We start from the raw sequence: 23,816 nt of genomic DNA, 5'->3' as shown, positions 1-23,816 counted from the left end.
ATGGGAAAGGGTGTTCTAGGAGTGAGAAACAACAGTGGGCTCAGTTTGGACCACAGAGTTTGTGAAAGGAATAATCTGTAAGGGAATTGTAAAAGCAGAAAGATATGAAGACCTTTAAGTGCCAAATAGAGGGTTCTAATTCAATTCCTGAGATAATGAGATGTCAGTAGAATTTACTAAGTAGGGGGTAGAGGTGGTCAGACCTGCACTTTACAAAAATCCATCTGGCAGCTATATAAAGGAAGGATTGGCATTTCAAGAGATTTTGAGGCAATTAGTTGAATTAGAAAATCATTACAATGGAACTGGTAAGAGTTGACAAGGGTTCAAACTAGAATTATAGCTATGTGATTGGAGAGGAGATATATAGAAGAGATCTCATAAAGGTAAAAATGACAAGACTTAGTAAGTGATTGAACTTTTGGATATGCAAGAAGTTTAAAAGAGAGAAAATACATAATAATTACAAATTCAAACTCAGGGAGAGGGAAAAAAAAAGAATAGTTTGATCAAAAGAGTTCCAAGAATAGAGAAAGAGGGAGAATTTTTAAAAATGAAATTATACTTCTGAGAAACACATTAGGGGATAAAAATATTAATTAGGTGAAAAAACCTTATCCAACAAGTGAGCACTCTAGAAAAAATATACTAAATATATAACAAAAATCAATGATTCTATTAGACAACAAGAAATGTTCCAAAAATGGGGGGGGGTCAAATATTGAGAAAATCAGAAGAAAATTCAGTATTTATTTATTTATTTATTTTTAATTTAAGGTCATGGGGTTAAGTGACTTGACCAAAGTCACACAGCTAGGTAATTGTTAAATGTCTGAGGTCAGATTTGTACTCAGGTCCTCCTGACTCCAAAAATTCAGTATTTATTAATAAAAATGAGTTACTTAGAAAACAGTTTAAGGAGAGAGAATTTAAGAATTATAGGACTAACTTTAACAAACAGAAAACTTAGATGACATCTTTTAAGAAGTCATTTAATAGAAATGTCTAAAACTATTAGACCAAAAAAGAAAACTTAAAAGTTGAATTCATAGGTCACCATCTGAAAGAAAAATTAAATTGAAAATTCCCAGAAATGTCAGAACCAATGTCCAGAATGTCCATGTTTAAAACAATAACAATAACAGCAGCAACTCCAAGCCCCAAATAATGAACTTAGATCAAATATTCCTAAAGTGTACTGGTGCAAAAATGTTGAATAAAATATTATCCAAAATGCTATCACAACTCATTAAAAAGATTATAGACAATGACCAAATTTTAGCCTTTTTTTTTTTAGGTTTTTGCAAGGCAATGGGTTAAGTGGCTTACCCAAGACCACACAGCTAGGTACTTATTAAGTGTACTTGAACTCATCAGGTACTCCTGACTCCAGGGCCGGTGCTCTATCCACTGTGCCACCTAGCAGCCCCAGCTAGGTGACAGTGACCAAGTTAAACTAAGAATACTGAGTTTGCTCAACATTAAGAAAACTATAAATATATTGGATCATATTACTTTTTAAAAATAAAAATCTCACAAATATTATTAAGATATGAAATAAAATATTTTAAATAAATGTAGTACAAACATTAAAATAACTTTAAAAGTTAGGAATAAATTTACTTCTTAACATGATAAATAGTTTCTATATAAAAGCAAGGACCAACATTTTATGTCATGGAAAAATACTACAGGCCTTTCTAATATGATCAGGGACAAAGCAAGAAGGATGATTATAACTTAATATGGTTCTAGACATGCTAACTATTAAAATAAGACAAGTTAAAGTCATTGGAGAAATAAACATAGGCAAAGAAGGAAAAATTATTGCTATTTGCAGAAGATAAAATGGTTTACATCAAGAATGCTAAAGATTCATTTGCAAATTAACTAAAACAATAATTTCACTAAAGCAACAGGATATAAAATGAAACCATAAAAATAACCAGTCTCTTAATGTATTACCAATAAAATCCAAAAATAAATTAAATAAAAATAAATAAATTAAACTGAAAATTTTAGGTAATCTATCTACTAAAACATTCTGAGGACTTATTCTTATAAGAATATAGAATTATAGAAATAAAGAAAGACTGAATAATAAAAGAGAAAGCAATTGCCCATGTTTGGGCTATGTTAGTATCATAAAATGAAAATAGTATTTATACCATAGTGCTTAATAAACTCAAGGACATCAACTACTATGGAAGTAATTCACTACAGAAAACTAGGAGGCACAGAAGATGGAGTAGCAAGCCTGTAGTGAAGAAGACCTGGATCAAATCTGACCCCAGGCATTTACTAGCTGTGTGAAGAGGAAGTCATTTAACATTTGTTTGTCTCAGTTTCCTCATCTGTAAACTAGGGAATGATCATGGCACCTACTTTCAATCACAATGTTTGATACATAGAAAGCACTATACAAATATTAGATATTACAATTTGACAAAAATTTCTGAAAGAAGTGGAAAGTAGACGGGCAGAAATTATGTTTAGACTAGCTTCTGATATCATAAACCACAATAAGCTACAAATGGACATAAAGAAATTACAAAAGAAGTGGAAAAATACACCACCTAGCAGCCCCCAAAGAGAAGAATTCTTAACTAAATAAAGGGCAGTTGATCACAGAAAATAAAATGGATAATTTTGATTATACAAAATTGAAAAGTTTTTGCAAAATAAAATCGAAGCAATCAGAAAGGCAGCCAGGTGGCAAAAGTAAATAGTGTGCCCAACCTGCTAGGAAGACTCTTCTTCCAGAGCTCATCTGGCATCAGACACTGACTAGCTGTGTGACCCTGGGCAAATCATTTAACCCTACTAGCCTCAGTCTCCTCAAATATAAAGTGGGCTGGAGAAGGAAATGGCAAACCATTCCAATATCTCTGTCAAGAAAATCCCCAATTGTGTAAAAGCATCCACAAACATTTTATTATAGGAAAGTTGACCTTTCCAGTAGGTTTGGCCAATCTGTTCCAAATAACAAGAGTAGGATGCAACTAAAAATGACAAAACGACAAATAATGTTTATAACTTCAAAGTAAATATTTAAGATAACAAATACAGGTTCCAGACTTTCTATGTCCAGGATCCTACATTCAGGCTTTCAAGAAGGAGCCTAAGGGGGAAAAGGAAATTTAGGATTACTTCCTTGAGAATTTTGAGCAACATACCTTGGGTTCTAGTACTGATGCTGCCTGATCAAGTCAAAGAAGCTCTATCAAAATTCTGGTCCTTTTCTTTGTGAAGTTATCACTGCCTGTTTTTGTGCTTTCCAGCTCCACATGATTCTTACAGGTTCCCCTTCTTTAGTTCTAAGTATCCTCTACTTGATCCATCAGGTACTGGGTTTCTCCCTGAATGTGTCCTGGTCTCATTGAAATGACTTTTAAACGTCAACCAGAGAAATGAACTACCACTCTTAACCCTATTGAGTTGTTTCCTTTCTGATTCACTGAAATGCCTAATTCACATCTCATAAAGGGATCATCTCTGGTGTGGCCACATTTTACAGTTAGTTTAATATCTTATTATTTTGTCCCTTTTCCATGAGGAGGCATATAGCAACCTTTTCAACTAGACATAGCATCAAATTTTGCTGAAATAATAATCTCCAAAAGTAAAACTCATTTATTAGACTCTGAGCTATGTACACAGAGTATAAGTAGCATAATTCTGGAGAAAATATAATATTTTATCCTATGATTTTTAAAATTCTAAAAGTAACACATCAAATAAAAGTGGAAAATCCATATACACTATTATTTTCTTAGAAACATTATCAATTGTGATTAAAAAAACTTATTAAGGATATCAGAGACAGAAAGGTTCCACATATGCAAAAAATTTGTTAGAGATCACAAAAAAAGTAGAAACTTATATTGGGGGATTAAGGAACAAGCTGTAATATATAAATGTAATGAGATGATTTTTTGCAGTAAGAAATGACAAAAAAAACCTGAAACCCAGGAAAACTTGTACAAACTGATGAAGAACAAAAAACAAAATAGAATCACAAGAAGAATATAACAACTAATACATCCATCTATTGAAACCAGGACTAAAGGATATTCACATACTAGGCACATATTAAGTGTTTGATAAAGGTTTGTTGACTGATTGCAGGAATTGATATTATGTGAAATCACCAATCTTGATTCTATAGGAGTGAAGAACTCTTTTGATCTCTTGATAGAGTTGGGGTGGAGACTTTAGGTATCGAATGTTGTACGTGTAGTTAAATGTGATTTTGGACAATATTTTCCTTCACTGTGTAGTTTATATATACCAGGGAGGTTTCTAGGGAAGTGATGGTGTAAAAGCATCCATAAACATTTTATTACAGGAAAGCTGATCTTTTATTCCCCTACTTTCCAATAGGTTAGCTGATCTGTTCCAAATAACTGAAAGGGTCAGGAACAGAATCCAGGAGTCCTGGATCCCAATGCCCTTTATCTTTCCCCCAGGAAAACATTCCTCCCTCTAATTCTCAAGAGCTTCCTAAAAAGACAATGACACACAAGTCTTAAAAAATGAAAAGAAACAAATTCACCACAGGGGAATTAATAACTCTAGCAAAAAACAAACCCTAAAAGGGGTAATTCTATAGATAAATCCTGCTCCAAAGGTCATATCCTAAGGCCAGAACCTCTCTGGCTACAAAAAAATAAAAACTGTCAGTAATCTTGTCTCTGGTCCTGTTCTTTTTCTGGCTGCATTGCATTCAGGGTCTGCCCAATTAGGATGGATTAATGTACCCCCTTCCAGGAGGTAACATGTATATAGTCAGATCAAAAAAAAATACTCACGCTATTGTTGCTTCCTTTGTTGTCCTCATACTTGGTTTCTATATGAATGGAGAATTTTGGCAAAAAAGAGCACTGCAGGAGAGAAAATTTTGATTAGTTAAAGACCACCATCCACCTACATGTTTAACACCTATTGGCTACCCACCTAATTATCTGATGTACATCAAGGGCAATAAGATAAATAAATAGCAGCTAAAATTCAAAGCCTTTACAATGACTCACCTCAATTCTAAAGATCTCATGATTAAACATGCTATCCAACTCCAAACAGAGAAACAAATTAAAATGCATTTTTCCCTCTTTCTTGCTTTTTTGAGGAATGGTGGGAAGGAACATAGCTAATGGGGAAAGTTGTTTGGATGACTATATATTTGCAATAGGTTTTATTTTCCTTGCTTTCTTATTGTTTAGGGAGAGGCAGCAAAAGATGAAAAAAAGTGAAGTAAAAAAAATTTTATAAGTTAAGAAATTAAAGTCCAAACAGTTTAAGTTACTGGCTCTTGATCACACAAGTAGTGAAATGAAAGCTCAAGGGTTCAGACACAGGTCTTCTGTACAAAGGAACAAATATGAGAGAGATTTGTCAAACTTTGCAGCTTCTAGAAAAGTTTCAACTTTAGGATAAGTGATCTCATTTAAGCTGAGCATACAAAGATCTACTCATTCAAAGCTAGCACTTGAGACAATTCATGAGAAGAGGTAGAATTTTTTTATCTGAGGAAAATACATTTTCCAAATCAAATATACACACTGCATTTTAGTGATTTTTACAAGTTGACCTACAGAAAATGGAAGTTATTCCTGGGCTGCCTGCCCTTGGATGGCAACTTACAGAGTTCTCCAACTACAGATTCAGTTCTAGTTGTAGGGTTCAATTTATCTCTTGGATAAAATGACATCTTTTTCAATATGCTGAGTTGACAATATAAGGCAACTTGTGTATGTATCTCTTAGGGACAATCCTAGACACTTTCATTCATCTTATTCCACAGCCTTCAGGAGCTAAGGTACCTTGAGAACAATTTCTTAATTCACACTGGTAAAGCCTCTCTCCAACTGGCACTGGGCCTAGTCTTAACTCTCTGGGTCAATGAATTGATACATCTTTACCAAAGATGTGTCTGCAGTTTTCTCAAGGGGAAAAAATGCCCTTAGAAAATGCTGCAGATGCAAAGGAAGGTAGAAAAGAAATGGAATAATTAAAACCAAGAGATTGGGACAATTTTAAGTAAAAGGAGATGAGGCATCTTAAGTGGCTCCCAGTGTGTGAGAAGACATTAACTTCACCTCAATTACTCATGTCTCAGGGATTATCACCTCATTCCCTCCCTTATTATGATGTCAGTGTCCTTGAACATGCTATTAATATTCTTCCTGATACCACATGCGTATGCACATTTCTGCATTCATCTCCCTTAATCTACGTAAAATAAACTGTGCCAAAGAAAACATGAAAACAATTAATCTTAATAATTGTGTTTATGAAGAATGATACACTGTAATTAACCATTAACCTCTTATTTGCTGCCTCCTACCAAAAGTGCTACATATAAGCAGCTGCTTAGCCTAGTTTTGCTTATATACTACTTCATGGAGTTTTGAAGGATAAAATAAAAGACAGGAAATGACTTCTTGGGTCACTGAATTAAAACAGGACATCTCAGAATATTCCATAGTGATGCTTTACTGTTAGAGGAACTCAAGTAGTTACACCTGTTGAGAACCCTGTTAAAAGCTTTTAGAGAGATGGTGTTTTCGTATCTATAATTCATGCCAGAGAGACTTTATGGAATAATGGTTAAAAGACCTGCCTTGCAAGAACTGATCAAGTCTCGTTTATACTCTTTGAGGCTCTTCAAGTTAGAAGAACCAGGCCTAGGACTGTGCTGCAAGAAGCCAATGTCACCCTTGTACCATGACAAGTCATTAGAGGAGATGAAAATAAAGAAATAAACAAAAACTTCAGAGTCCCTGTCCAAGAAGTGTCTTGAATTTTCATAACTAATAAGAAGGAAGGGCAAGGCAAATGATATCAATATACCTCTCTTCCCTTTTGTGGCTAATTTCTTGAGAAGACCATCTACACTTAGGGTCTTTCCTTCCTTTCCCTTTGTTCTTTTAACTCTTCAATCTGGCCTCTGACCCCATCAATCAACTGAAATTTCTCTCTCCAAGGTTACCAACAATCTCTTGATTGCCAAATATGACCTCTTCTCAATCCTCACCTTGCATGGGATCCCTGATGCCTTCAAATATGTCAATCCACCCTCTTCTCCAGGATACTCTTATTTCTAGGTTACTATGACACTGGTGTCTCTGTTTCTTCTCCCATCTGATTGTCATACTCCTTGACTGGATTTTCATTCAGGTCTTCCCAATAACTGCAGGTGTCTTTCAAAGTTTTGTCCTGTACCTTCTCTTATCTTATTAAGCTATTATAAGTAATCTCATCAGGAATGTCTCCTAAGGCTTTGTCTTAGATCTCCTTTTCTCCCTCTATACTATTTCAGTTGATGACCTCACCAGCTCCCACAGATTCAATTATCATCTCTATGCAGATGATTTGTCAAATTTAAGTTATCCAGTCCTATCTTCTTCCTTAACCTCTAGTCTCATATGTGCAACAACTCAAACTGGATGTAGACATCTTTAGCTCAATATGCTCAAAGTGAATTAATTAGCTTTCCCCTCAAGCCCTACCCTCTTCCAACTTGCCTTTTACTGTCAAGGTACCATAATATTTCCAGGAACCAAAGTTCACAATCTAGATATATTCTGATATCTAATCATTTCAATTCCTATCTTATCAACCTTTTCTAACATCTTTCACTTATATGCCCTCTTCTATCCTCTGACCCTATCCTTGTTTTAGCCCTCATTACTTCACACTTACATAATTACAATATCTTTTTGGTTGTCCTCCCTGCCTCCAGTCTCTTCCCAACTCATCCTCTATTTTCAATTAATCATTTTTCTGAAGTGCAGGTGTTATGATATCATATCCTGATTGCCACTCAATAAACTCCATTGGTTGTCCATGTCTTCTAGGATCTAATATAAATTATAAAAGCTATAAAATCTTGTGTTTGGCTTTTAAAGCCCCTCATAACATAGCCAGTGGCTTCCCTTCCAGGGTTCGTGTTCCCCTCCAAACATTCTGAGATCCAGTGACACTGGCCTCCTTACTGCTCCTCATTTCTCAACACTTAATTTGCATGGGCTACCCCCTCATGTCTGGCCTTATCACTACCTCTTCATTTAAGACTCAGCTAAAATCCCATTTTATTCAAGGAATCTTTCTTGTTCTTTCCTAAATGTTAGTGCTTTCTCGCTAAGACTATCTCCAACTGTATCCTGTTTGTACAAAATTGTTTGTGTATTATCTCCTGTGAGCTCCTAGAGACCGGGGACTGTTTTTAAGACTTTTTTTTTGCCTTTGCCTTCAGAACCTACATAGAATCTGGCAAACTGTAAGTGCTTAATGAATGCTTGCAAACTTGACTTAATAGGGTTCTCAGTCAGGTTGACAGTTCTTCTGATACAGCAAAAGGAAAGATTATTGTCATATCATTAAAGAATAATGACAGTGATAAAAATAATAATAATTTGAGGTCAGACCCGGAAAGATAAGTAGAGACTCATCATCAGAAGAATGGCCACTAGGTGATGGATATGGGCTCTTTTGTTTTTGGGTTCTTTGATTTTTTTTTTTTTTGGTCATGGTAACCCATAAAGACCACAATATAATTGACTATGAAGTAGTGAAGGCTCGGTTTCTTTATTATAAATCAAGGGGGTAGAATTGGAAGGCTTCTAAGGTCCTTTCCAGCTCTAAATCTATAATTCTGTGAATGGAGAGATCTAGTCCATTGTTGGCAAGTTGTTTGGAGGCATTTACAAGATGGTCTTGAGGAAGTACAGCATGACTCCTAGCAGCATCAGCTGTAGGCATTAGCAGGAATGACAGGCAAGGGAACCTGACTGGTTCTTTCCAGGGTCCTGGGATAATGGCCAAATCACAGAACAGATTCTAGGCTCCTTCAGACTTGCTTACTCTGATTCATCAATCTGCTTTGCTGGCCGAGAAAATCTGCACAATGTGATGTGCTGGGAGACAAACCTGTTGCTTTTCTCTGTTTTCTAAATGACTTTATTTCCTTATTATGTAAGTTCACTCCTTACTCATTCCCTCTACCTATCCTTCCTGCTTCCCATAGGCCAATAATGTACAAGGAAACCCGAAAATTCTGAGTTTTTGTTCACTTTTCCCCTTTAGGAGTCAAAAATTTTCACTCAGTCTCACTAAAGAAACTGAGGAACAATTTTAGTTATCTGACATCTCAGCAAAATGAGTAGTCAAGTACCCCTTTGCTCCTTTCCCCAATCTGATTTCACCACCATTTTCCTGCAGCCTTCTTGCTCTATAAGACCATTATACTGCCATCTCTCCCCCTTCCCAAAGAAGTCTTTACACCAACCAGATTTATTCCTTTACCCCTCTCCAAGCTCCTCCTTCATTTTCCCTTTTCAGTTGCCTTTATATACTGTCTTCCTTTATTAGAATGTAAACTCCAAGCAATTTGGAACTATTCCCAGGGGGCAACAAAAATGTGCATACCCTTTGATCCAGCAATACCACTGCTGGGTCTATATGTACCCTGAAGAGATGAAGAAGGAGGGTAGAAGCATCACTTGTACAAAAATATTCATGGCAGCCCTGTTTGTGGTGGCAAAGAAATGGAAATCAAATAAATGTCCTTCAATTGGGGAATGGCTTAGCAAACTGTGTTATATGTATATCATGGAACACTATTGTTCTATTAGAAACCAAGAGGGATGGGAATTCAGGGAAACCTGGGAGGGATTTGCATGGACTGATGTTAAGTGGGATGAGCAGAGCCAGAAGGTCATTGTGCACCCTAACAGCAACGTGGGGGGAGATGATCAACCTTGATGGACTCGTCATTCCATCAGTGAAACAATCAGAGACAATTTGAGGCTGTCTGCAATGGAGAATACCATCTGTATCCAGAGAAAGAACTGTAGAGTTTGAACAAAGACCAAGGACTATTACCTTTAATTTAAGGGAAAAAAACTGATATCTTATTGTCTGATCTTGCTATCTCTTATGCTTTATGTTTCTTCCTTAAGGATATGATTTCTCTCTCATCACATTCAATTTGGATCAATGTATACCATGGAAACAGTGTAAAGACTGGCAAATTGCCTTCTGTGGGGGTGGGGGGAGGGAAGCAAGATTGGGGAAAAATTGTAAAACTCAAAATAAATAAAATCTTTATAATTCAAAAAAATATATAAACTCCAAGAGGGCAGAGACCATCTTTATTTTTTTTTGCTCACTTTTGAATTCCTAGAGCTAAACACATTGTTCAATCATTTAGTCTAATCAGACTATTTATGACCCCCATGGATCATAATACATCAACATGTGGTTTTCTTGGCAAAGATATTGAAGTGGTTTACTACTTCCTTCTCCTGTAGATTAAGGCAAAGGATAAATGACTTGCTCAGGATCACACAGCTACTGTCTGAGGCCATATAGTAAGCACTTAATCTAATCAATATACATTTATTAAAAGCCTATATGGTCTCAGGCACAATGCTAAGGGTTGGAGATATAAAAAGAGGCAAAAGAGAATCCCTGCTCTCCAGGAGCTTACAATCTAGTGGGGAAGATAACAAGCAAACAAATAAACACAAATCAAGCTATATATGACAAATAGGAAATAATTAAGAGGCAAAGCTTTGTATCCAAAGAAAGAATTGTGGAGTTTGACAAAGACAACCTTTAATTAAAAAAAAAACCCTGTTATCTTATTATGTAATTTCACTATCTCTTATACTATATTTTTTTTCTTAAGGATGTGATTTCTCTCTCATCACATTTTACTTAGATCAATGCATACCATGAAAACAATGCAAAGATTAATAGACTGCCTTCTGTGGGGGGGGTGGGGGGAAGGAAGTGAGATTAGGGGAAAAATGGTAAAATTCTAAATAAATTAAAAAAATAAAAGAGGCAAAACATTAGAACTTAGAGGAATTAGGGATGGTTTCCCATAGAAGGTGAGGTTTTAATAATATTTCATAAATACATGTTGACTTGGGCTAAACTAATCCACTGATTCACCACAAAGTAGTGATATCTTCCAAAACAAATAGTGGTGGAAGTAGGAAGGTAAAAGAGGTTGGGGTGGGAGTGGTTCTATTTTCTCTAGAGTCCCATGATGGGATGGATAAGTGACTCCAAGCTAATTTGAGAGTTTTCTGGCACAGGCACAGCACTCTACCCTATACTGGACCAGTTCCAGGTGTAAAAATCCTCTTTTAGCTCAGAAGCTTTCTTATCTTTCTAACTCAAAGACCAGATGAGCAGGAAAGCAAAGGGAAAAATATACTTTTCACCTTGTCAGCTCTGGGTGTTTTCTCCTTTGGGACAAGGCTACAGAGAAAAACAATGAGAAAGAATGGAAGAGCCTATTACCAATATCCTTTATCTTATTCACACTGAGCAGTGAACAAAGAGAACTCTTAATACATTTTGGTTGAATTAGGATCCCTTCTTCTTAACTAAGTATACAAAAAGTAAAAAAAACTTTATAATCTTCTCATTAATTTCTGTTGCCATCTGTTTCCCTACCAGCCAAGTTCTTTTCTATCTAACAACTAAGCAAGATGGTTTCTCTAATCTGGAGAATAAACCCAATGAATTTGAGCAAAATCCACTGTAACCTTATCCTATGAAATCCCTGAAACTGAAAACTGAGTGTGCAAAGGGATGGCTCTTGGTCAAAGATTTATCTGTATTTGGTGGTGTCTTTTGAGGATGTGTGCAGGGGGGAGGGGTGTCAGGCAGAATTTGCAGTAGGAAAGAACAATGCCAGGAAAGGCAAGAGAGAGAGATGCCTGGAACTCTCTGAGAATAATTACTCTACCTAAACTCCTGAATCCTCAGTTTCGGGAAATGAAAGCAGCCTATGCAAAATGCACAGGCCTGGTTGGTTTTTTTCAATTCACTACAGACCATCCTTCGGAAAAATGAAAGGCCTATTTTTAGCACAATGATTGATTAGGGTTGCCATGGCAATAAGGAACACTTACCAGAACGCAATTAAATGTAAGCAAGCTAAAGCCTTAAAGTGGAAGGATCAAAAGCATATAAAATTTCATGACTTTTTGGATACTTTCAAAGCAATTTTTGCAGAGATTGTGTATCTGAAGCCAGGAAGGGAGGGATGATAACTGGTAAAGATTATGGGAAATGGAAAGACTGGGAAGTGGGAGACCTACCTATTCAATACTTTAAATTAAAGGAAGCTTCTGAGTTACCAAAGCACTGCAGACTTTACCAGTTGAATAAAAGAACTTCTGATGAATGATTAAGGTTCAATATCATTAGCAACTAAGTGCTGGACATGGAGTCAGGAAGTGTCAGAGTTCAAATCTGACCTCACATACTTTCTAGCTGTGTGACCTTGAACAAGCACTACTGTACCCTCTGTCTCAGTTTTCTGAACTGTGAAATAGTAATATCCCCTACTTCTTGGGCTTGTTATAAGGATCAAATCAGAAAATATTTATAAAATTCTTGACACAAGGTCAGTCCTTAATAAATGCTTATTTTGGGGCAGCTAGGTGGCACAGTGGATAGAGCACCAGCCCTGGAGTTACCTAGCTGTGTGGCCTTGGGCAAGCCACTTAACCCCATTGCTTTGCAAAAAACCTAAAAAATAAAAAAAATAAAAAAATTCTTATTTATTTCATTTCTTCTTAATAGTCTAATAGTATGACTTTTAAAAGATGATTATCAGCAGCATATAACATATAACAGCAGCTAGCTGGTCCAGGGGACAGAACTAGACTTGGAGTTGAAAAGTACTGTGTTCAAATTCTAACTTAGACACTTCTCAGTTATGTGACACTACTCCTTCGGCCTCTGTCAGCCTCAGTTTCATTCTCTGTAAAATGTGGGTAATAATAGGATCTCCCTCCAAGGGATGTGGTAAAGATCAAATGAGATAATATTTGTAAATACTATAAATAATTTGCAAAATTTAAAGTACTATAAAATGCAAACTATTACTAATATTAGCACCATCCAAAATACTGATTAATCTTTCATAGTGGCCTATATATGGTTGCATTGGTAGCTACATATAACTGAACAATTTTAAAGTAGACTGAAGATTTACAAATTTCAAAAGCTCAGATACTACTACATTCAAAAAACATTTAAAAAACCCCCAAAATGCATGCAATCTTATAACCTCTTTCCCCCATGCTCCTTTCAGTAAGCCTAACAACTTTTCAGTCTAATTTCTAAATTACAGAAATAATTAAGGTACTTATTAACTGTTTTATTTATTGGTTTATTAAAATTATTAAATAATTTTTAATTATTAGGATTCTAAACATTATAAATATTCTAAATCATAAATAATTAGTATTCTAAATCTTTTTTTGCATGTCATAGACCCATATGACCATCTGGTGAAGTTTATGGATTCCGTTCTCAGAATGTTTTTTTAAAAAATAAAATAAATAGAAAGTATATTTTAAAAAAGAAAAATTTTTTCCCCATTCAAGTACTTAGACTCCTCAAACTAGGGGTGGGGAACCTCTTTTCTGCCAAGAAAAATATCATTTGGATATTTATGATATCATTTACCATACAAAAGTATCAACTTAAAAATTAGCCTACTATATTAGGTCAAACATTTAATTAATTCACACTTAAAAATGTCCTATATTTATTGAACTTTGAATCCCACCTATGGTTGTCAGGCCAAATGATTTTGCAGGCTTCATACAGGGTTGAATTTTCCCTGAGTCTGCTCTAATTCATCCATGAATCCCCATGGTGTCCATGTATTACAGGATCCTGCTCTTTCATGTAATCATAGTTAAGTCACTTAAATTTAAATCTCTGGGACTAAGTTACTTCATTTTTAAAATAAGGGTATTAAAAACTTTTGCTTTTTTTTTTCCTTCTCATGGTTTTTTTTCCCTTTTGTTCTTTCATATCAGGACTAATATGGAAATAGGTTTAACATACTTGTTGTTAAGGGTAGGGAAAGGAAAGGGAGAAAAATGTTTAACTCAAAAATCTTACAAAAAATGAATGCTGAAAACTATCTTTACATGTAATTGGCAAAAAAAAATTTCAAAGTAAAGAGAAACAAATAAAGAGGTCCAGCCTGTTCAACCCTGTGCTCCTCTCCCCAAGATAAGGGTGTTAGACATGGGGCCCTTCCAAATTGACTTCTATGAGCTCATGATTTCATCAATCTCATGATTCAAACTTTGCTTTTACAAAATCCATGGGCATCTACTGTTATTTTGAAAGATGCCACTAGATTCTAAAATAGCAAAGCAAAATAAAAATAAAACCTCTTCATGTTAATTTACCTTAATTTAAGTAATATATTCTAGGCAGCATTTTACAGAGAAGTATGGGGGCGAGAATGTTGTGAAATTTAACAAAAAGAGTGTTACAATTATCAAAAGGTTGGGAATTACTTCTTAAAACTGTAATGTGAAAGCTGCCAAAAGGCTCATATTGTTATTCATCACATTTAATTATGGCATATCAGAGCCAAAAGCAACCTTGAGGATGATCTAGTCTAGAAGTTCCTGACCTAGTGTCCATGAACCCTTTGTGGATCCATGGATAAATTTCAGGAGATCTATGAACTTGGATAGGGAAAAAAAGTGCATCTTTATATTCACTGATTGCATCTCCTAATATAAAAAAGCATATTTATTAGAAAGGGTTCATAAAAGTGTCTATGATACTTGAAAAAGATTAAAATCCCCTGATCTAGTCTAACCTTTTTGATTTTAAGTAGAGGAAATCAAGGCACAAGGAGTAGAAGTGGCTTCTTCAATGTCACTAGGGAATTAAAGAAATTTCCCTAATGATTCATTGTAAGCAAATGGCAAAGCTAGGACTAAAACTCAAATATTCTGACCCTTGAATTTTCCTTGTCTCATTGGGTAAGGATCATTTTCTCTTGGTCAATAGATCTGACCAAGCAGTTAGTCTAACATTGACCTATTTCAGAAATGGCTGAACTCTGGTAGCCTAACCCAACTAATTCTTTCAGATCTGAAAAACAGCACAACATTTATAAAAGCATCTTGTATGTACAACCAGGGCCTCTCCAGTCATATTTGGCCCATATCTGGTCACTGAACCCAGATGCTCTGGAGGAGAAAGTTAGACTTGATGACTTTGCATAACACCCCCTTCTTTAAATACAATTCACTTGAATATCATGTAATCACCTCCCTGATGTCATAGTCTTCTTCAAGAATGAGGGATGGGGCGGCTAGGTGGCATAGTGGATAAAGCACCGGCCCTGGAGTCAGGAGTACCTGGGTTCAAATCCGATCTCAGACATTTAATAATTACCTAGCTGTGTGGCCTTGGGCAAGCCACTTAACCCTGTTTGCCTTGCAAATACACAAATGAATAAATGAATAAACAAGCGAATAAATAAATAAATAAATAAAAAGAGAAGAATGAAGGATAGTCTCATAAAACTTCTAAACTAAGAACTCTAAATTTGGAAGAGACAGAACCCACAGAGGGACCCAGTGAGGCAGTTCTCCTACTCAAGGTAACCTGAAAAAGAGCAGAAAGGCTCTGCTCCCTGGGGCTGGAGAGGTGGCCTGCCAGAGCAAAAGAACTTCAGCCTCCCAGAGGCAGCCCCAGCGCGCTGGGAGCCACAGCTCACAGCAGCGGCGGCAGTTTCCTGACCTACACCCGGGGGAACGCCAAGCACAAATTGGGGGAACAGCAGGGGAGCTCTATCAGAGCAAGCACATGAAGTCCAGCCCTCAGGGCACACAGCAAGCAGCAAGCAGCAGCCTGGCCAAGGCAGTCCCAGTTCAGGAAACAGAAGCAGGCAGAGCCAGTAAACAGGAGCCCCCAGAGCATGAGCCCATTGAGCTGAGGGAGGGTAGGGAAGAGAGAGACTGCAGAGCTCTGTCCTCTGCCCCTGGAACAGGACTCTGGGGCTCTGAACACATTCAGATCCTGATAGCAGTATAGGCCCCCCATAGAACAGCAGGGACCCCCCCATCTCAGCCCCATGGCAGAGGGGGATGCATATGGTCATTCACAGATCAGGTGGAAGGACAGAGCCTCTCACACTGAGAGCCTTGTGGGAGTGTCCCCAAAACTCAAGAAGTACCCCAAAACCAGGCTAAGGCTGGGAAAATGAGCAAGCAGAGAAACAAGAGGAACACCATTGAGAAATATTTTGCCTGTGAGCCCAAGAAGGATCAAAATACTCAGTCTGAAGATGAGGAAGCACAAGCTCCTGCATCTAAAGACTCCAAGAAAAACAGAAATTGGACTCAGGCTATGACAGAGCTCAAAAAAGACTTTGAAAATCAAATGAGGGAGTTAGAAGAAAAAGTGGGAAAAGAAATGAGAGAGATGCAGGAAAAACATGACAATGAAGTTAGCAGCCTAATCAAGGAAATCTAAAAAAAATGCTGAAGAAAATAGCATGCTAAAAACCAGCTTAGGTCAAATGGATAAAATAGTTCAAAAAGTTATTGAGGAGAAGAATGCTTTAAAAAGCAGAATTGGCCAGATGGAAAAAGAGATAAGAAAACTCTCTGAGGAGAACAAATCCTTCAGACAAAGAATGGAACTCAGGGAGATTGATGAATTTATGAGAAACTGGGACTCAATACTTCAAAACCAAAAAAATGAAAAATTAGAAAAAAATGTGAAACATCTCAATGAAAAAACAACTGATATGGAAAACAGATTGAGGAAAGATAATTTAAAAATTATTGGAATACCTGAAAGTCATGATCAGGAAAAGAGCCTTGACATTATTTTCAAAGTATTACTACAGGAAAACTGCCCTGATATCCTAGAAGCAGAGGGCAAAATAAAAATGGAGAGAACCCACCAATCTCCCTGAGAAAGAGATCCCAAAAAAACCAAACCCCAGGAATATTATAGCCAAGTTCCAGAACTCCCAAGTTAAAGAGAAAATATTACAAGCAGCCAGAAGGACACAATTCAAATATCATGGAGCTGCAGTCAGGATCACACAGGACTTAGCAGCAACTACATTAAAAGCTTGTAGGGCTTGGAATATAATATACCGGAAGGCAAAAGAGCTTAGAATGCAGCCAAGAATCAACTACCCAGCAAAACTCAATGTCCTCTTCCAGGGAAAAAGATGGACTTTCAATGAACCAGGGGAATTTCAAATGTTCTTGTTGGAATGGCCAGAGCTGAACAGGTTTGATCTTCAAATACAGGACTCAGGTGAAGCATAGAGATTGGAGGAGAGGGGGAAAATATGAGGGACTTGATGATGAACTGCATGTATTCCTGTATAGAAAAATGACACTGATAATACTCATATGAACCTTCTCAATTATCAGAGCAGGTAGAAGGAGCTTTTATAGATGAAGTACAGGAGAAAGCTGAATTTGAAGATAAAATGTGGTGTAAAAATGGAGTCAATAGAAAAAAGGGAAATGTAATGGGAGAAAGAAAAAGGAGAGGGGGAATAGGCCAAAGTATTTCATATAATAAGATTTTTCTTTATTACAATGAGTTGTTGCAATGATATGGAGGGGGGGAAGGCAAGGGGGAATGAGGGAATCTTCACTCATTAGAGGTGGCTAGGAGAGGAAACAGCATATATACTCAATGGGGTATAGGCATCTGGAGTAAGAGGGGGGGGGACTGGGGAAGGGGGCGGAGTGTGAGTGATGGAGGAGAGGATGGACCATGGTGGGAGAGTGGTCAGATATAACACATTTTCTTTTTTACTTCTTGCAAGGGGCTGGGATTGGAAGGTCTGTCCAGGACCATGGGGCCAGGTGGATGCTGGGCCTACGGGGTGGTATTGGGGCTTGGGGCCTCTTGGCCCCAGAGCCAGGAATCTGTCTGCTGGGCCACTCAGCTACCCTACAGCAGAGTCAGAGTGAAAGGAGAGAGAGAAAATATAGTACATGTTAGTGGAGAAATACAAAAGGAGGGAGTTGCAATCAGCAATGGCAATAGTGGAAAAATATGGAAATAACTTTTGTGATGGACTTATCATAAAGAATGTGATCTACCCGCGACAGAGTTGGTGGTGCTGGAACACAGATTGAAGCACATTTTTTCATTATTATTACTTTTTGGGGGTGGTGCAGGGCAAATGGGTCTGGGTGCCTGCCTGGGACTGCATAGCAGGGTGATCATTGGATGTCTGAGGCGGATTTGGACCTGGGTACTCCTGGCTCAATGGCCAGTGCTCTGTCTACCACCCAGCCTCCCATAGTATTATTACTATTTTATTTTATTTTTGGTCTTTTTTTTCTTTTCTTTTTTTGGTTTTTGCAGGGCAGTGGGGTTTGGGTGGCTTGCATGTCACACGGCTGGGTGATTGTTGGGTGTACGAGGCTGGATGTGGGCTTGGGTGCTCCTGGCTCTAGGGCTGGTGCTCCGTACACTGTGCCACCTGGCCATACCTACAATTATTACTATTATTTTTTTATTGCTCAAGTGAGTCTAAATTTTTTTGGGGGAGGGGGTACTTTGTTTACTCTTAAACAAGAATATTTTATTAATGTATTAAAAAACATTGTAGAAAATGAGAATAAATAAATATTAAATTAAAAAAATTTAAAAAATGAAGGATAAACATCATAATATATATATATGAGTAAAGGGAGAAACTGGCTCTATAAATACAAAATATTTAAAGGCTTTTTCATTTTTTTTTTTCAGGATTTTCCATTTTGCCTTTAGATGTAACTCAGTATCACCATCCTAGTCCCATGTGGCCCTCTGAAATATCATTTAAGTTTTCAACACTCAATAGATTGGCTAATCCCACAAACTTAACAATATTACTTCGGTACTAAATTTCAAAAACAGAAGCAATTATGATATTAGGTATACTACAAAGTCATAAAGGGACTTTTTTTGTTTGAGATGAAATCATCAATAATAAACAGATTTTCAAATGCTTCAACCTTTCCCACTGTCATGAGATTTGCCTGTGCAGTATATCTCATTGTGCCAGTAAAACCAAGAGAAGAATGGGGGGGTGGTGGTAAGGAAAGAGGGCAGGGGGACATCAAGCACTTTACTCTCAATGTGAAGGTGGGTTGGGGTAGTGGGGAGGGGGGGTTCCATAGCAAAAGTTCTGCTGGGAAAAGTGGACCCTTGAGATGCCAAAGAAAATGAGTTGAAAGAATTAAGAATTATTTGATTTTGAGGAATTACTTTGTTTCATGATGACATAGAAATTTCTCAGCCTCAGTTTCCTCATCTACAAAATGGGGATAATGGAGGCAGCTAGGTGGCACAGTGGGTACAGCACCACTCCTGGAGTCAGGAGGACAAGAGTTCAAATCCAGCCCCAGACACTTGATACTTATCATCTGTGTGATAGAGGGCAAGTCGCTTAACCCCATTGCCTCACAAAAACAACCATCCCCCAAAATGGGAATAGTAACACCACTTGCCTCTCAAAGTTACTGTGAGTATAAAATGAAGTAATATTTCTAAAGTAAGTCTTCTTTGCAAACCATAAAATTCTCTATAAATATCAGTTTTTATGATGCTAGTACAGCAAAAGAGGCTCAGTAGAAAAAGTTTTGGATTTGGGAGTCAGAAAGATCTGAGTTCAAATGTGACTTCACATACTTAAAGTTGTTTGACCATGGGAAAGTCTTCTAATTGCCTTGGTTTCCTCATCTATAAAATGGAGATAATTCAGAAGCAGCTAGGTGATGTAAAGGATAGAGTTCAGGCAGAAGTCAGAAAGACTCATCTTCCTGAGTTCAAATCTGGCCTCTTCTTAGCTGTGTGAACTTGGGCAAGTCATTTAACCTTGTTTGCCTCAATTTCTTCATCTGTAAAATGAGCTGGAAAAGAAAATGGCAAATCACTTCACTTAGAGTGATGGCAAGGCAACTGAAAAGGACTAAGGGAGAACAGGTCAGAGTGAGAAGAGTAAGCAAAATGGGGGGAAAAGTGAAAAAGAAGTAAAGAAAGGGCAAGGTAGATGAAATTTATATGTGTAGACATGAACACACATAAATACACAAACCACACACAGAGAACGGGGTAATGAAGGCAAAAGAGAGGAAAGGAAGGGAATGCATTCAAAGAGAGGAATGCATTGGAAGCAGAGTTGGAGATAAGCTGAAAAAAAAAATAGCTGCTTGTGCACCAGTAAACAGTGAGATGAATGTCAACTACTTAGCTGCCTCTCTCCAGCTTGAAGCCAACATGGATGCTTCTGGTCACTCATTAAATCATCCCCTGATGGAGGTTCTTCTTGTTCTCTGACATACTGAGGAACAGCCATTTATTGAAGAAGGAAGGACAAGAGGGGCAGAGAGCAGAATGTATGAATGAGAGCACGTTGTTTTCTTAATGGGAGGTAGCTTCCTGCTAGAGCCTAGTCTATTAAAACCAAGAGCAGACACAGAAAACAGGCTCATACACAACCCGACTCAGTTTGTCAGAGACAAAAACAAGCTGAGGATGCTTGTGAATTCTGACAACTGTACAAGTCAGGGCAGGAAGCCAATTTAAAAAGACAGAACAACCATTGTTAAATGCAATAGAAGCTCTTCCAGATAGGAAGGCTTTCATTCCAGGTCACTTTCTTTCCTTGTTAGGATAAACCGAAGGAACCACCCTCTTAATCCAATTATATCAATTAATTCATTTAAAAAATAAACTAGACCACAAATATCCTCTAACAATAATTATATAGAATTAATGTTTAAATTGTGAATTCACACAAAGGGGAGAAATTTAAGGAGAAAATCTTATGACAATTAACTAAATGACTGGTTCTATGATTGCTATTATTCAGTTTCTGCCTGATTCTTAGTGATCCCACATTCTAGAGTATCCTCTACTATCTCTCAAAATAGCTCATCATCTGCTGTCATGGATTAGAATCATCTATGCAGCATTTCACTTTTATGAAATTTATGAGTCAATACAATTTTGCAATCTTTGACAGTTGTATGTACTTTAGAATACTCATGCTTATCTGCCCAAATTTTTTTAACTTTCTTCCTTTTCTCTCTATTTTTTTCTTCCTCACCATCCCTCTCTTAATTGTCATTACAAATTTGCATTGATCAAGCCCCTGTTTAGCCTTAAGCAAAAAAAAAATAAAATTTGGATTTCCTATATTATAAATGGAAAACAGAGAAAGAAGAGAGAACTTTTGTCTAATCATCAATCAATCTAAAAGCATTTATTTCATTCCAAAGAAACATTTCCTTAAATACTCTTTTTCCTGATGAATTCATTTTCAAGCAAGTATAAGAGATATGCATTAAAAATTCTAAATTTTTAAATAATCTAAAGTTAAAGAAATATTTTTTCTCTGCTCTACTCACTTAAAAATGGTTGAGTAAGCTTTCTCAGAAGTACAAATAAAGGTTTCAGAAATATCAAAATATTAGAATTTGAATAAGGAGTTAGCCAAAGTTAATACTTCCACCAAAGTTCACTAGATTATTACCAGATGGAGGGGGAGGTAAATTATCCATCAAGCAACAATGAGCTAAAAAGTATACCTCTATGAACAGAGTGAGTTATAGTTGGACAATTGGTTTTCTAAACAAATCAGAATGAAAGGGCTCACTGTCATCTGAATACATTTGTCTGATTTACAAAAGGTACCTGAGTCACTTGATACAACTATGAAACAATAACAGAAGAAAACACATCAACAAAGTTTATTGTGACATCAAACAGTGGTATGGTGACACTAAAAACACTTCAAAGGACAGATTTCTCCTACAAGTCTTCCTAGTTAGGTAAAAGCAAGCAACCTTCATTTGGAGGTTATTAACTATAAAAATATGTTTACAGCAGGAGTTCTTAACGGGGGGGGGGGGTCTATGAATTTTTTTTTTCTAATAGTCTGACCATTGTATTTCAATATTATTGGTTTCCTTTGTGATTCTAAATTTTTATTTTTGCTGTTATTTAATTGTTTCAGTTGTGTCCAACTCTTCAGGACCCTATTTGGAGTTTTCTTGGCAAAGATTCTGGAGGGGCTGCCATTTTCTTCTCTAGCTCACTTTTATAGATGAAAGACTGAAGCAAACAGGGTTATGTGACTTATCAAGAGTCACACAACTCTTAAGTGTTGAGGCCAGATTTGAACTCACCTAGATGAATTTTCCTGAAAAAAGTATTAAAAAAAGGGCCCATAGACTTCACAGGAGTGCCAAGGGTAACTGATGATTTGCAAAAAAAAGAGTAGAGGCATAATTTCAGTCATGCTAAAAAATGCAGCTTTATAGAAAATTATAACAAAAATGTTACTAAATTGTAATTTTAATCCAATTTTGGTGCTAGGTTGGTTGGTTCTTGTCCTATGTTATCAAAAAGAACCAAAATGACATCATCATGGTAGAGATAAGTTCTATTGGGTCTGCCTATGCCTAATAAGGTCAATACAAGCTTGGAATGATCTACCACAGGTTGGACACAAATAGTTCAAGTGAAGACCTGGGGTGGGTTCTCTAAACCTGAGCATGTCATGTTTCTTTGGAGTGGTTTCCATTTGGTTTTGCTCATTAGAACACAGTCCCTTCTGTGATGAGGGCACTCCTTGCTAAGCAGTCCTGTGCCACTGTCTCCCATTCTACACAATTCCAAAGTTCTTAAGAGAGACCTTGAGGGTGTCCTTAAACTGATTTTTCTGACCCTCCTATGAGGGCTTGCTCTGTGTGAGTTCTCCATAAAATAGTCTTTTTGGCAAGTGTATGTTTGGCATTTAAACAATGTGGCCAGCCCAATGTAGCTGCACTCTTGGTAGTAATGTTGAAATGCTAGGCAGTTTAGCTCAAGAAAGGACCTCAGGGACTGGTGTCTTCTGCCAGATGATCTTCAGAATCTTCCTAAGACAATTTAAATGGAAGCAATTCAGTTTGCTGACATGACATTTGTAAGCTGTTCATGTTTCACAGACAATGCAGCAATGAGGTCAGCATAATGGTTCTGTAGACCTTCAGTTTGGTAGTAAGTCTAATACCTCTTCTCTCTCACACTTTCTGTCAGAGCCTCCCAAATACTGAGCTAGTTCTGGCAATCTCATTATCAATGTGTACCTCCCTGAAAGTATATTGTCAGGGTAAATGAACTTATTCACAGCACATGGCCTAAACAACTAACACCAAGAAAACACAGGTGTTCCATCAGTAACACCACACCATCCATATGTGGAACCATTGGTTACAGCAAATTCAATTATAGCACTATTAGATGTCCAAAAAAAGATCAAAAAAAGAACAAACAGTTCTATATGTACAAAAATATTCACAGAAACTCTTTTCATGGTCAAAAACCAAACAAATAAGCAAATACCCTGGAAACTAAAAATGTTTAAAAACTGAAAAATAGTTGGAAAAAGTTCCACGGTTTATTGATAAATAAAAGTATGTTGGGGGGTGGCTCAGTAACACAGTGGATAGAGCACTGGCCCTGGAGACAGGAGTACCTGAGTTCAAATCCAGCCTAAGACACTTAATAATTACCTAGATGTGTGACCTTGGGCAAGCCACTTAACATGATTACCTTGCAAAAAACCCTAAAAAATAAACAATAAAAATAAAAAATAAAAGAATGTCAAAGTGATAGAGTTCTTGTTGTAATTATATTTACTTATTGTAAGAAAAAAGGAAATCAATTTCAAAATCACATGCAAAGATTTTATATGAACTGATGCAAAGTGAGTAGAACCAGAGTAATACCTTATACTAGAATACCAATAATTTAAATTGAGTAATTTTGAAGACTTGTATAAATTGATAAAAAATGAAATGAGGAAAAGTGGGTGAACAACTGATACACTGACAAGAATATAGTAAAAAATAAAGACCTTTGAAAGCAATAGTACCTCTGACCAATAAAATGATCATTCTTGATTGCAGAGGATTGATGAAGCACTCTATCCATTACAGAGAGGT

General features: G+C 36.8%; 1 protein-coding gene across 3 annotated transcripts in view; it reads right to left on the bottom strand.

Annotated features, from left to right (window-relative positions):
• PITPNC1 (phosphatidylinositol transfer protein cytoplasmic 1) overlaps positions 1–23,816 on the bottom strand; it is a 211,073-nt gene that overhangs the window by 162,177 nt on the left and 25,080 nt on the right. For all 3 annotated transcript variants that reach the window (XM_074224757.1, XM_074224758.1, XM_074224756.1), the window contains exon 2: positions 4,812–4,883. In XM_074224757.1, coding sequence (XP_074080858.1) covers positions 4,812–4,883 — 72 coding nt within the window. The remainder of the gene's footprint in view (positions 1–4,811; positions 4,884–23,816) is intronic.

This window comes from Macrotis lagotis, chromosome 2 (genome assembly GCF_037893015.1).
Source record: "Macrotis lagotis isolate mMagLag1 chromosome 2, bilby.v1.9.chrom.fasta, whole genome shotgun sequence".
Lineage (NCBI taxonomy): Eukaryota > Metazoa > Chordata > Mammalia > Peramelemorphia > Peramelidae > Macrotis > Macrotis lagotis.
This window is presented reverse-complemented; position numbering and strand designations above follow the sequence as displayed.